Below are 16,164 nucleotides of genomic sequence, written 5' to 3' on the forward strand. Positions count from 1 at the left end.
CTATTTATTAGCAAAAAAATCTCAGGTCAAACATTTCTTTTGTACAATTAATAAATTATTCTCGCACAACTACATTTTATTCAATTAGTTATTCCGTACACGAATTCTTTAATTGTACTCTTCTTACTGACTTCATTGTTCCTATTTTAGAAACAAGTGAAGATTCCAGTTTGGCTGAAGGCAGAGTAGGAAAAAAGAAAGCAGCCTCCACAAAGGCTCCAGACGAAGACTACTTCAGCATTATTATCGGAGCTCTCTCAGCTCTTTTCGCTATTCTTATTGTGATAGTCGTCATTGTTATCGTCAGAATCAAGCGGCGCAACAACAACAACACGCAGACATTAACGATAGTTGGTGAAGCTCAGTTGACTCTAAAACTCAACAACACTAATGGAACTCCAAATGAGAAGATCTCAATAGCAACTGGTGATGGTAAAACGGATATAAAGCAATGCAATAATATTGGTATATTATCTATCTATCTGTCTGTCTATCTCTCTGTATATCTATCTATCTCTCTGTCGGTTTTTCTGTCTGTCTGTCTGTATATCTATCTATCTATCTATCTATCTATCTGTCGGTTTTTCTGTCTGTCTGTCTGTATATCTACCTATCTATCTATCTATCTATCTATCTGTCTGTCTGTCTATCTCTCTGTCGGTTTTTCTGTCTGTCTGTCTATATCTATCTATCTATCTATCTATCTATCTATCTATCTATCTATCTATCTATCTGTCTGTCTATCTGTCTATCTATCTATCTCACTGTCGGTTTTTCTGTCTGTCTGTCTATCTATATATCTATCTGTCTATCTATCTATCTCTTTGTCGGTTTTTCTGTCTGTCTATCTATCTATCTGTCTGTCTCTCTGTCTATCTCTGTCTATCTATCTATCTCTTTGTCGGTTTTTCTGTCTGTCTGTCTGTATATCTATCTAACTATCTATATATATATATTTATCTCTCTCTCTCTCTCTATCTATCTGTCGGTTTTTCTGTCTGTCTGTCTGTATATCTATCTATCTATCTACATATCTATCTCTCTCTCTCTCCCTTTATCTATCTGTCTGTCTATCTGTCTGTCTGTCTATCTCTGTCGGTTTGTCTGTCTGTCTGTCTATCTCTCTCTCTCTCTCTCTCTCTCTCTCTCTCTATATATATATATATATATATATATATATATATATATATATATATATATATATATATCTGTCTGTCTATCTGTCTGTCTATCTGTCTATCTATCTATCTCTGTCGGTTTTTCTGTCTATCTATCTATCTATCTACCTACCTATCTATCTATCTGTCTGTCTGTCTATCTCTCTGTCTATCTATCTATCTCACTGTCGGTTTTTCTGTCTGTCTGTCCGTCTGTCTATCTATCTCTCTCTCTCTCTCTCTCTCTCTCTCTCTCTATCTACTATCTATCTATCTATCTATCTATCTATCAATCTATCTATCTATGCTTCACATATCCTAGTCTCTTTATGTTATGCGATAGGCGATGCATTTTTCTAGACTGTCTGGTAAATATTGCTTGAACCTGTACCATCACCCCTTTATAGCAAAACCAAATTTAATCAAGGCAACGCAACGACCATTTATAACTTGCAACTAAGTATGGTGATTTTCTAAATACTGAAATCCACCTTCATCGTCAAATTACGCATTCAAATATTTGATAAATTGCCGTGTGGCATTAGCCGATGCGGCCAAGTCGACAACTGGGCAGACGCAATGCGTCCGTTATGTACATATGGATCAGACGTATGTAATGAAGAAAGCACGCTTCAAGACTACAAATGTATAATGAATTCTATATATTATGGTGGATGAGCAGTGGTTTTAATTCTATCAATATGCTCAATAGTTTCCCTTTCCCCTTTTTTTTCTTGTATCTTACATACATTTTTGATAAACATTTATGAAAAATTTAAATGCATCATTTGATTAACCAATTTATGTTAGTTTTCAAGGTCAGACTGTGTTCATTGACTAGAAATTATAGGTTTATTGCTCTGTTGCTTTTTATTTTATAAAATAACTAGACGCTGATGCTAAATATTCAATTCATAGGGGTTGTGGCACCGATGGATTTTGAAGGACCAGACATAGAAAAAGAGCGAAATCTGGTGGTCGCTTTGCCACCGATGAGAATCCAAAGTCAGAAAACCTCTTTCAAGAGACAGTCTCCAATGACGTCAAATGTACTCGACAATACCTCAAACTTGTACGCCGCCTCCGATGTCATAAACTCCCAAGTTCCCAACATTCCCAGTCTCCAGGGTGTAAGCGGAAATAGCATTTATGCTGTTCCTAATGCCGACCTTTTGCTTAGCGTCGATTATTCTGTGATTGAATTCCCGAGGAGGAACCTACGCTGCATTGAAGTCCTTGGGGAAGGACAGTTTGGAGAGGTAAATATTGGTATTTTCAAATTTACTTATTGATAGAGGATACCATCTAGGCAGGTGAAAGGAACTTTCACGTGCCTAGATGGTATCCTTTATTAATCAGTAAATATCTAAGAAACAGCGACGTTGCGAAGAAGGAACGGTGATCTTGTAGTGCACGGGGAGGACACTATTTGAAGGACGTTGTCAGTCCAAGTTGAATTGACATGTGGAACATTAACGCCACTTTTTTAAGTTCCCGGATGAGATATATTCAGTGTATTAATGCTAGCTCTAATGCATGTGCTTTACCAAAAACAGAGGTTTCTTTACGCAGATTGGGGACAAAATTATGGTAGTATACACGGGCTAAGTCTAAGAGCCTACATTATAATTTCCACCACGAAGCGACCGTCTTTTAAGGAATATAACGATATCAGCATAATCCTTTTATGTTTTTGCTTTACCTTTCTCTAGTACTTATTAAACCGAAAACCTCTAAAAGCGTTAGTTATCTTCGGAAAATGGATCATGAATCAAAGTCTATTTACATTTAAGTTGCACACCCAACTCTGGTAACGGATATAAGTATATTAATAGAGATGAAGATCCAAATAGATTTTTCGAAGGAAATACAACCCTTTATCTCATACATTTTTAACTATTACGGTGATTCTTTAATCTTAAAGGCAGATGATTATGTAAATAATGACTTCCTTCACAAAATCGTGTATAACCTCTTCCAATATGATTTGTCGACAAATAAACATTTACTTTTCTTCTTAGGTACATCTGTGTGAAGCAGTTGGTATCCAGGAGTCTATTCAGCCTTACGCCGCCAACAGGCGAGCATCTTCTTCGGCTCTAGTTGCAGTCAAGGTCTTGCGTGCAAATGCGGATGATAGAGCAAGGTAAGGCATATATGAAGGACGCATACAGATCAAATTTTTAAGTGTATGAGGGAGAAATTTTCTGTAGTAACCGTTTTTTTCAATTTCTTTGAAAGAAAAGGCTCAAGAAAGAAAACATCCACAGGGAGTGAGAGGATTCGAGTACCCATTGCAAACTTTAAGCGGTTTTCGAGACTTGTCATTGATGGCTACCGTATTTTTTATGCATTATTTTCTCTGCAGCGACACTAATTTTTATGTTTTAGATTGAGCAAATACTTGGGATATTAAAGCAGAAATTCTAATAATGTTGTTGCAGATTTGAAAACAAAGATTCCACGTGTGTACACCGATTTTTTTTCAAGTACGTATAATTTAAGTGAGGGGAGACTTCTCCGGTGGTCTAGTGGTTAGAGCGCCCGCCTCGGATGCGGGAGGTCGCAGGTTCGAATCCTGGCCGAGTCATACCAATTATTTTTAAGTACATGTAATTTAAGTGAGCTGGATTGTACGAGCACCATAGAGTTAATATGATTTGCATATAAATTACTAGAGTCTCAAATAAAGTCCACCAAATACCAAAAGGCAAACAAGAGGGGGATGGGTTTACAGGGATATCAATCTAATAAATTCAGCTCCTGTTATGGGCATCTATTTAAGGTACTGGGATATACTATAGGAAAATATGTGCTGTACCGTAAACGTGATGATGGATCAGACATTGCAGACAACGTCACGCAAACATTTTTTGTTCATACGTTCGATAGAGATTCAAATAATTTCTCAATGCAACATCAACGTTGTATTCAACTTTAAGCATATCGTTTCAGGGCGGAATTTCTTCGAGAGATAAAGATTATGTCGATGTTGAAAGACCCCAACATTATTCAAGTTCTTGGTGTTTGTACCCGAGAAGAATCTATTTGTATAATCTTGGAATACATGCAGTATGGGGATCTCACTCAGTTCCTTCTCGATCACGTTTCCGAGACGAACACGACTGCTTCCAACGCCAAAAAGTTGAGGTGATTAATTTGCAATGAAATCTTTAAGACCTGTAGTGCCAATTTTACCACAATTCTTGGATTTTCATTTTCGTTTTTCGGCGTATTTGTATGTCCGGTTTCACCTTTGCATTTACTTAAACGTACGGCAGCTAAACGCTAGGTAAAATGTACTCAAAGACATCATTCATGTTGCAGGAAACCATTGAAGCCATCGGACTTTAAATACAAGATTTATCGTTACCTTACAAATGAAAAATATTATTTTTCCTGCAATTAACATCTGATATAAGTCGTATATTTTTTTCTCTAAGTTCTGTAGAGACGATAAATGTAGCTCGTCTTCATTTAATTCATAAAAGTCGATTCTGGGCACTTGCATTTTAAAATCCAGGATAATGTATACGACTTACGGATATTACCATCATCACAATTTTATTTTTCCTAAAATTAATTTGGAGTATGTTTGATTTTCAACGATGGTACATTATTTTGTAAAAATTAGTGAGAAATTTAGAAGTAAAATATGTATACTTAGTTTGGCCATAAATAGATCAAACTCCATCACCAGAACGATATGCCGTAAAAGTATATAATTCAACAATTTGCTTCACTAATTCTGTGCAGGGTTTTAAGACATTGATTTTTCTGTGCTCATAGTTACGGCTGCCAGATATACATGGCCTCACAAATTGCATCCGGGATGAAGTATTTGGAATCCTTGAATATGGTTCATCGAGATCTTGCCGCCAGAAACTGCCTCGTCGGTACCAATTTCACCATTAAGATCTCAGACTTTGGAATGAGTCGGAGTCTGTACAGTGCAGATTATTACAGGATTGAGGGAAGAGCCGTTCTCCCCATTCGATGGATGGCCTGGGAGAGTATATTGTTGGTAAGATATTGTGTATAATATATATATATATATATATATATATATATATATATATATATATATATATATATATATATATATATATATATATATATATATAATATATTGTGTGTATTGTGTATAAAACGAAAATTGCAATTTTCTTCATAAATATATTTTTCTAAACATTATCATACATCAGTTTAATATTTCGATCTCCACAAGATACAATAATTACTGTTTAAACTTCCTCGTGTTCCACTTGTTGTATTGGCAGACTGGTTGGGGGCGACTATGTTGGAGGTGGATGTTACTAATATATTCAATTTAGAGGCAAACAAACCCGAGATAAAATTGTTTTATAACTGCATCTCGTTTTCTGGTCTAACACTTACGCAATCAGAATCTCGGAATCTCTACTAGCTTACTTTTGCAAAGAATGGCTAGGGTTCGGGCTTGGCCAATGGGGGTACGTGAGAAAGCTCGCCACTAGCTTCTCGTGGGTCGGTGGTTCTTTCCGGGGTTTTCCCGGATTCTTCCTCCACCAGTTATACTGGCCGCCATGTATAGCCTGTCGTGTTTTGAAAAATGGCGTTAAACTCAGAAACAATAACAACAACAAATAGTGGCTCGTATTTCGGATCTTCTTTAATTACCAGCAGTTCTAGCAATACGAGTTACTTTCCTTTATAGAAGTGAAACGTTTAACAGATTTAACCAGCATGTTCCTCTTCTAAAACAATTGAAAACAAAACGAAAATACAGTCCCTTCAATATAATTAACTATTCATGATTTTCCGACTGCGTTTATGTGATATACTGTATTTTTCTTAACGCATCGGTCATTAAGAGTACAGTCTGAACAGCGGAACTGATCGTTATTGCCAGTTGTCATAAAAGTCTGACTCAGTACCAATACAAAATCCTGAACACATGTCGGGCTTTCATAATAATTAGGTCATAACTAGTATTATGAAACGAGTGACATAAATGTGAATTTATTACTACGAACCGTTCTTAAAATTCAGTACCTACATGGCGCTATGATTTAAGTTATTAAAGAGTCTGTGGTAATGTAAAATTCTAAACGGAGTAAAATGTAACGACTGAATGACCTCGTTATATATAATTATCTTTGAACTTTACATTATTTACCTATAAAACTATTTTAAAAATGTAAACAACTCGTTTATTCACAGGGTAAGTTTACGACGAAGAGCGACGTCTGGGCTTTCTCTGTAACATTATGGGAGATTCTCACATTTGCCAGGGAGCAACCTTATGAAACCTTGTCCGATGAACATGTTATTGAGAATGCTGGTCATTACTATAGAAACGACAATCTACAGATATTCTTGCCTCAACCTGCGATTTGTCCAAAGGAAATCTATGACCTTATGTTGGAATGTTGGAACCGGCTGGAGAGTGAGCGACCTTCGTTCCGAGAAATTAATATGTTCCTTCTGCGGAAGAATATGGGTTATGATCCTAGACAAGAAATTATGGGAGGAATAAATGTACTTGAGGGTTGAATGGTAGTGCCAGGAAGATTGCACAGCGAATATATAGTTTTACACCCTCACCATTGTTATCATACTTGTGTTCTGGGATGATATTCTCGGATAAATGTCTACTGTGTTTTAATCGACTAATGGTGAATATACCTTTAATTTTAGTTTTATGGGTCATGTGACCAAATAAAATACAGATTATATTATGGAAGATATGCTTACCTGTGTGTTGAACATTTTGCGAAACGAATTGGTTATTTTCATCATTCCTAATGTATAGAGGAGCCAGTATCAGACCATTGAAAGAGTTTTGCGTGTTAGGTGGATCAGAGGGTGTTCAAACACCTTACTCAGTTACACAACTAACATACCTTCTGCGATATATAATGTAGCAGATGGTGATTTAATCTATTCACATGGAATTCATTAAACCTGTAAGATGTCATTAAAACTATATATAAAAAACCGTTCTAAACCGGTCTTATATAACAATATTAAGTTCTGTTCTCGTGTATGAAAAAGCACATGGTAAAGTTCTCTGTCAGAAATGAAGTTGGAAAGCAAAATTCCGTTGAGTCTGTGAAGTAAAGATAAAAAAATAATATTAGTGTTCTTATCGTGATCTTGCATGTACGTTCCATGCATATTCCAATTCCTATTAATGCACAGTTGTTGATTAAAATAGTTATATATGATAAATTATTGTGGCCTACATACACAATAATTTGTTTCATGTTTTTCCTGCTTTCCTCCTTCATTTCCTTATTGGGTTTTGTTTAGAGATTCGGAAAAAGGGTTTTCCAAAACCGTTTAGGTTCTGTCTCACACACTTAGATTGTGATGGGTATTCTATTTTCACTCACTGGACATTATTTTAGCTCACGATTTATGCCCAACTAGTATATATGAATTTATATAAATCACGAATTATATATATTATCCATATGGAGAAATCATTATGTTAGATTCATTCCAGGCTTGGCCATGGGTCATACAGATTAAGATTGTTTTTGTAAAGACCCCCACCCTCTCAAGAAAGTATGCTTTGTTTTACTTATTTCGTTGCTATGTGTTTATCAACTGCTTTGGCCCTGTAGAAAGATATATACAACGATCAGGTCACTGTGAACACAAGAAATGTATTACCCTAACCTCTACCTCTCTGTCCTGAAAAGATCAAACACGAAGTCTTCAGCGCTCAAGAACGTTTAGTACATATCAATCTGGATACAGGTGCTTTATTCTTGCCAATAATTTCTAAATCAACGAAAGGCTTATATTAAGTATTGCTTTTAGCTGTAAAATAACCTGCTGCTAATGTTGTGCAATGTTTCTACATATCCAAAGAAATTCCATAGTTTATCTTAATATTTTGAAAACAATCGGAGTCATCCACTTCAAATGTATCGCTGAGATCATAGTCCAATAATAAGCATAGTGACTCTTAGTGTCGATCTATAGTTATATAAGTCATTTGATGCCTTACCGTTCAGCACCTGGGAAGAACTCATCGTGCAACTCGCGACAATATTTTCATGTTTAACCCTACAGCAATATAAAATTTTCCAAAGGATTCTCTCGTTTGATGATGAAATCATATATTTGAAGTCGGAATGAAAATCTTTTTTTCTGGTGAAAATCATCTCACTCCACAGGTCGTATTATATGTTGTACGATTCAGAACCTTTAACAAAATATAAACCACCATTTCTTCAGACAATATCTCCATTTAAACAAAGGCTTTGATACTTTTTTAATTCCTTTATCTAGACATAATGATGTTTAAACAAATTTTCAAACTATTCAATAATCCTGAAAAATAAATTGAAATATTACTAGATGTATACTTTTTCACCTTAACGCAGAAGTTCCCTTTAGTTTTAATCTCTTTTTTTTAAAAAGTGTCAAAGCATCGAGGAAATAACTGATGCTGAAATACGATTGTATCAACTTAATGATGAATTCTTTTTATGTTTTCCTTGAAGTCGTCATTGTACTAAAATATATGAATGAACTGTTTCGATTTAACGTCGATAAATGAATCATTCTTCGAAACATTTCCTCGCTGTAGCACAGGAACTCACATACTATGTCGCTACATTGCATTTAAAAGCGAAAACTACTTCATAAACTGAAATTATTATAATGGCAATCCAACATGCTTTCATTATTGCCCCATGTGTCTAACAACAGATGTAGGTTGTTGGTTTTCTTTCGATTCCGTATGATATATTATCGATCTTTCGGAACTTTTAGTAACTAAAATTCTGTTTAAGGCTAATTAATTGTGCCAAAATGTGCTTATGGTCCCAAAGTTTGCTTATTTCTGTGTGGCATATTGAATTATTGTACAAACTTCATGCAACTTTAAAACGTCTTTGATTCCAATATATGCAACACGAATCTTTTGGCCTTGTTTCAAGGCTAGGTTGTGTATTTGCCAACTGAGATACTATTTTAGGAAATAATATTGTCATTGGTTGTGATGTAGTCACAATAGATTTGTTACTTTGAAGTATAAAAAAAAAATGCGTCACATTCGATATAATGGATACCATGAGGTCTCTAGCAGGGATGCTTTCTGACTCAATAATCATTTATTGAGCGGGTCCAGCGAAATATAGCAATTAGATAAATTATAATGAATTATTACAATAAATATAGTTTGCATAATATTCATACAACATTTGTTAATTATATACAATGTAAGAATGGTACTGTTGATGATGTTTAATTGAATCTAGATTAAAATACATACAGATTCTTAGGTTAGTCGCAATGTTTGCAACTAACGTTATGGATGAAAATAAATTTTTTGATGAGTATTTCTCGAGCTTTATCTCTCATTTTTATCGTACCCCTGCCTTATAGATAGCATACATGTAAATATAGATATAATACATGTAAATATAGACAATATATCGGTAAATATAGATAAAATATCTGTAAATATATAGTATACCAGTAAATATAGATAGCATACCTGTAAATATAGATAAAATATCTGGAAATATATGTAGTATACCTGTAAATATATATAGAATACCTGTAAATATATATAGAATACCTGTAAATATATGTAGTATACGGGCAAATATAGATAATATACCTGTAAATATAGAGTATACCAGTAAATATGGATATTATACCAGTAAATATAGGTAATATACATGTAAATATAGATAGTATACCAACAAATATAGATAGTATACATGTCAATGTAGATAGTATACCTGTAGATATAGATAGTATACCGGTAAATATAGATAGTATGCCGATAAATATAGGAAGTATACATGTAAATACAGATAAAATACCTGTAAATATGCATAGTATAAGTGTAAATATAGACAGAACACCTGTAAATATAGATAGTATACCTGTAAATATATACAGTATACCAGTAACTATAAATATTATACCAGTAAGTATAGATAGTATACCTACTTGTAAATGCATTCATTTTTGGGCAACCCGTGATTGGTACTTTATTGATTCGGAGTTCAGTGCTGCTCATCAATCACTTTTGGAAATATAACAGAATATGATAATCGTTGTTTGGAAGGTTGTTTTCTTTCTATAATGGAAAAATCGAGGATTCTGCATTTTTTCTTTTTGAACCTTAGGGTGTACATATATTATGTGTCCATGTATGTATGTATGTATGTATGTATGTATGTATGTATGTATGTATGTATGTATGTATGTATGTATTTGTGTATGTATTGTATGTATGTATGCTGGAGCCCCGAGTGGCCGAGTGGTCTAAAGCGCTCATCGTTACAGATCACTGCCGTCTCACCTCTGTCTGCGTGGGTTCGAGTCTAGGGCTCGGCCAATGTGAGAGAGCTTCTCGAAGGTCGGTGGTTCTTTCCGGGGTTCTTCCGAATTCTTCCTCAACAATTGATACTTGCCGCCACCTGTGCTGAAATATGGCGTCAAACCCTACAACAACAATATGCATGAAGGCACGAATGCTGCCTGCTGGATTGTCAAAGGCGACAATAACCGCAACATCCCGGAGTCAATGAAATGAGTATTCCTTAATAAAGCCATGTTGTTAGCCAATCGGAAAGCGATAAATTTTCGTGTGATGTACTAATTTGCTACTTGATAAATTTGAAAATAAAATTACACGTTTCAATCGACAATTTGTTTGACAGGTCAAAAAACACCTGAACTTCTAATATTAGCAACAAGAGACCAACAAACCCCCACTCGTGCCATTAACATTGCAGACAATTTGCCAGTATGCTTCTATTGCGACCACAAAGTTTCTACACAGTAATAAATATATATCTAGCTAATTAATGAATGTGTAGCACATTATTCAAAAGTGTGACATATTAATCAATAGGGTGGCATATTAATCAAAAGTGAGGCATATTAATCAAGGTGTTGCATATGAAGCAAAGTATAGCATGCTTATCAAAGTGTATAAAATAATAAAAGCATAGCTTTTTAATCAAAGTGTAGCTTGTCAATCAAGGTGTGCCATGTTGATCAATGTGTGACATGTCAATGAAGGTGTGACATATTAATCAAGGTGTGACATGTCAATTAAGGTGTGACATGTTAATCAAAATGTAGTTTGTTAATTAAAAATATGTGGCATATTAAGCATATAGCATAGCATATTGATTCAAGTGTATATTATTAATCGTAGTGTAGCTTATTAATCTCACTCTGGCATATTAATCAAAGTGCAGCATATTTAGCAAAGTCTAACTTTTTAATCAAATTGTCGCATATTAAGCAGCGTGTAGCATACCATAGTAACCATAGTTAGCTTATTAAACAAAATCTGACATATTAATCAAAGTGTGATATAGTGTGACATATTTATCAAAGTGTGACATATTAATCAAAGTGTAGCACATTAATCAAAGTATAGCATATTAATCAAAGCGTGACACATTAATCAAAGTGTGACATGTTAATCAAAGTGTACCCTATTAATCAAAGTTTAGCACATTATTCAAAGTGTGACATATTAATCAAAGTGTGACATATTAAAGTGTAGCATTTTAATTGAAGTGTAGCACATTAATCAAAATGTGACATATGAATTGAAGTGTGAAATGCCAATCAAAGTGTAGCACATTAATCGAGTGTAGCACATTAATCAACGTGTGACATATTAATCAAAGTGTGACATGTTGATCAAAGTGTGACATATTAATTAAAGTGAGACATATGAATCAAAGTGTGACGTATGAATCAAAGTGTGACATATTAATCAAAGTGTATCACATTAATCAAAGTGTAGCACATAAATCAAAGTGTGACATATGAATCAAAGTGTAGCACATTGATCAAAGTGTAGCACATTAATCAAAGTGTGAAATATTGATCAAAGTGTAGCACATTAATCAAAGTGTAGCACAAAAATCAAAGTGTGACATATGAATCAAAGTGTAGCTCATTGATCAAAGTGTGACATATGAATCAAAGTGTAGCACATTGATCAAAGTGTAGCACATTAATCAAAGTGTGAAATATTGATCAAAGTGTTGCATATTAATCAAATTGTAGCACATAAAATCAAAGTGTGACATATGAACCAAAGTGTAGCACATTGATCAAAATGTAGCACATGCATCAAAGTGTGACATATGAATCACAGTGTAGCACATTAATCAAAGTGTGACATGTTAATACAAAATGTGATATATTAAGCCACGTATAAGAGATTAGTGCCCTAATTATGTTGGGCGGTATAAAAAGATAAAAAAGCAAATCTCCATCTTACTAATGAGTGTAAACTTATATTGATACGAAGATAATATAACTTGTGGGCAAAACTTGATCGTACAGGATAAGGTAAAAGCTTTTCCCTTACTTCTTTCTTACTTGCAACAAAATGGATTCGGCATTATGTTTATTCTTTGATGCAAATATAAACATAACAACTTGCATACTAGACTTATCTACGCTTCTGATGAAGACTTCAGTCAAACAAATTAGCACAAATAGTTTACATTTAATGTAAATCTTTGCTAAATTATTTTAGGAAAGATAAGCCGAGGAAATGCACTTTATTTCTTTCTTCCGATACATATATTCTCAAATCTCTCTCTCTCTCTCTCTCTCTCTCTCTCTCTCTCTCTCTCTCTCTCTCTCTCAATGCATGTAACATCGTTTTCGCAAATGTTAGGCAAGTAAAGTGCTAAAGAGATTCTGTTTTCACCATCATAAATCGAATATATTGAAACAAGTTACTTTTACAGGTTTCATAACGAATAATGCGATGTTATAAAAAAATAATGATAATTTATACAGTGTTTCTAAAGTATTTTATTCAATCGGAATTCAGCTACTCTTCTTCCAAATTTCGAGTTTCGGGGCAAAATACCACTTTCTACGAACATGGCGAGAAAACACTCACATTTTCTTTCCTCAAAGTATTTAATACACTTTCTGGAAGTGCAGTCTAAATTAGGAATTGGCAACATATTGCGTATCTGGTAATCGAAATGCAAATTAATATAGTTTTCTGCGTTTCTTATCGGTGCGAAAATTTGATAACTGATTTGCCCATCTTTAGTCGAAGTTTTTCTTTCAAATAATGTCAAACGCAACAATTTGTGGTCTACTTCGTTTTGCTTGAAATTTATCAGATAAACTGTTTATTCACTGAAAGGAGAACTCTAGACTCATGTATGCGTGCGAAAATATACAGAAACGTCACTGCCATGGATATTGTTGGTGATTCATGGACAGTGAACACTAAACTTGGTTTCAAACGAATGGATAAACGATATATTTTTAAGCAATACTTGTGTGTATGGCAATCAATCATTATCGAAAGAGACTATATCACTGAATATAGTTAACTTTCCAAACCTTTAACAAAAACAATATACTAACCAACTTTGAAATCGTTTTGTCCCAATAAATTTAGACAAACAAGACCTCCCCAAGCATTGGAATTTGTGTCATAAGTACGAATGTTAAATATTTTAAGTTCCTCTTGCCATTTGATATCCTGTTTAGAGTACGATGTTTACATTATGTCTGAAACGGTCAACAACCATCAGGGATTTTTGTCGGTTAATGTCATTTTCTGAAGATACGCATGTAACACAGGAATCAAAAGCTTACTACCAAAAGCTCAGATGTAATCCACGCTAATACAAAGTGATCAACATGACACGTGCCCGCGGTAATTCAATGATCCTGTTTTGTCAACTTCTCTAGATCTATTATTCAGTTTCCCCTATTGTAGGAAGAGCGAAAGAAACTCTCCACTTTCGAAGAAAACAAATCTCCAATTAACGAATAAATGCTAGCAAAGGTTTTGAAATCAGTTCACATTTATTAGTGCTAAAATACAAAAATCTTCAGGATGTATATATAGCCTGGGTGACCTGACGTATACTTTGGCACGCACATTGATTGTTGCAGTTGTTGTGTGTTGTGTGCCATTGACAGGTTTACAAGGTTAACAAGTGAAGTATTATTAATGAATTGATGCATGTTCTTGTTGTTACTATTACTACTACTACTACTATTACTACTACTACTACTTAATACTACTACTATGAGTTTTTGACAGGACTAGTGTCACTGATGTCGGTGTCACAAATACAATTAAAAAAATTAAAATCCCACCCTAGATAAAAATGAAGAACAAAATATCCAGCTATTTATGTTGGAAAAGGCTGCAAGGATGCCTACATAACTAAATTGTGGAAGGGGGGCGGATCCAACTACAGATCCGAATGTAAATCAGGAAATAGAAATATATAGAAAAGATTGAAATTGGCAATTAGCCTCAAAAGGATCAAAAGAATTAATCCCTTCAATGGGATGATTTTGAAATTAAGTTAAACCAAGAACAAAAGAAAACAAGTTTTTAAAAAGTAGGATATTTAAACTCATGGGGAAAATAAATGCGAACCGAGCTTCCAGGATGTGGTAGAAAGGGATCTCGCCCTAACGCAACAGATGGAGCTATGAGGTAAAACACCTATGAGGAAGAAGTAAACTCCCAAATCGGGGTAGAAGAAGAAACCAAAAATGTAGAACAAAGCAGGGATAGTCTAGAAATAACGCCAGAAATTATTGAGAAAGATGTAAACTCCCAAAGTGGTAAAGATCAAAAAGCAGACATAGTCTAGAAATAACGCATGAAACCAATGAGAAAGAAGTAAACTCCCAAAGGTGGTACAGATTAAAAAGCAAAAATAGTCTTGAAATAACGCATGAAACCACTGAGAAAGAAGCAAACTCCCAAAGTAGTAAAAATAAAAGCAAAAATAGACTAGAAATAACGCCAGAAACCGCAGAGAAAGAAGTACACTCCCAAAGTGGTAAAGATCAAAACAAAAATAGTCTTGAAATAACGCCAGAAACCGCCGAGGAAGACTCAAACTATTTAAGCGAAACAGAGGTGGAAATAGATACTCCAAACAATGAAAACTAGAAATAGCACAAGAAACCACCTAGGAAGATGACAACTAGAAACAGAGTAGAAATACAAACACAAAACAATGCAAGTGTAGGCATGTTCAAAGGCAAGTAAGTGCAATACAACTCAACGCTCTCTCTCTCTCTCTCAATATATATATATATATATATATATATATATATATATATATATATATATATATATATATATATATATATATATATATATATATATATATATATATATATATATATATATATATATATATATATATATATATATATATGTGTGTGTGTGTGTGTGTGTGTGTGTGTGTGCCTGATTATGTCCGATAATAAGTTTTATATGTATACCTGATTATGTCCGATACTTTCTACTAAGTTTTATATGTGTACTTGACAGCACTGAGGCTAAAGCTTTGTATATAAAGCTTACGTACAGATTCTTTGATTTAACAAAGAAAGCTGGCATCCGGGATAGCTTTCTATATGATTTTATGCACTGTTAAATTCCCAAAGCTCTTATTTTCTTCCCTTGGTCATACCTTAAGTGTAACCACAACTGGAGTTCTGAAAGAAAAGGAATCTTACTAGATAAACTGCATATGAGCAATAAAAACAAGAAGACTCCAGACGGTCACCTTCACACGAATAAAATCTTTTATCTGTTTGACAGAGGCAATATTAGAACATGTTATGCTTACTCGGGAACAATAAAAGCCGCAGAAATCGTATTCTAGTTATACCAAATAATTCTCCAACTTTTCGCAATATACAACTGCAATCATACAAGAGACTCGTAAACAGTTGATGTGAGAGCCATATGATTTAGATAAACCCACTGGCGAAGCATTTCCGGCTATTATCCCATATTTCACAAAGAAATCTAAATGAACTAAGGCACCAATGAATCAGGTCATACTAGGTACATTAGTATACACGGTACAGGGCTGATGTAACGAAATTGAATAGTCAAAATAGTATAACTTTGTGCATATCAGTAGAAATTTAAAGTCTGCAGGGTTAGTAGATAATCCCAAATAATTACTGCAAGACATCGCCAAACAAAACAGCAAATAAT

At 34.2% G+C, this 16,164-nt stretch overlaps 1 protein-coding gene across 3 annotated transcripts in view; it reads left to right on the top strand.

The window, feature by feature from the left end:
• LOC149778699 (discoidin domain-containing receptor 2-like) overlaps positions 1-9,496 on the top strand; it is a 77,864-nt gene extending 68,368 nt beyond the window's left edge. For 2 of the 3 annotated variants that reach the window (XM_089939507.1, XM_089939509.1), the window contains exons 8-13: positions 151-465; positions 2,076-2,416; positions 3,179-3,303; positions 4,113-4,307; positions 4,947-5,181; positions 6,360-9,496. In XM_089939507.1, the coding sequence (XP_089795633.1) occupies positions 151-465; positions 2,076-2,416; positions 3,179-3,303; positions 4,113-4,307; positions 4,947-5,181; positions 6,360-6,692 (1,544 nt within the window). In that variant the 3' untranslated portion in view covers positions 6,693-9,496. The remainder of the gene's footprint in view (positions 1-150; positions 466-2,075; positions 2,417-3,178; positions 3,304-4,112; positions 4,308-4,946; positions 5,182-6,359) is intronic. The other variant, XM_089939508.1, reaches the window with a different exon arrangement.
• The last annotated feature ends 6,668 nt before the right edge of the window (positions 9,497-16,164 follow it).

The sequence above is a fragment of the Sinohyriopsis cumingii genome, chromosome 17 (assembly GCF_028554795.1).
Source record: "Sinohyriopsis cumingii isolate HCF-2022 chromosome 17, ASM2855479v2, whole genome shotgun sequence".
NCBI classification, from domain to species: domain Eukaryota; kingdom Metazoa; phylum Mollusca; class Bivalvia; order Unionida; family Unionidae; genus Sinohyriopsis; species Sinohyriopsis cumingii.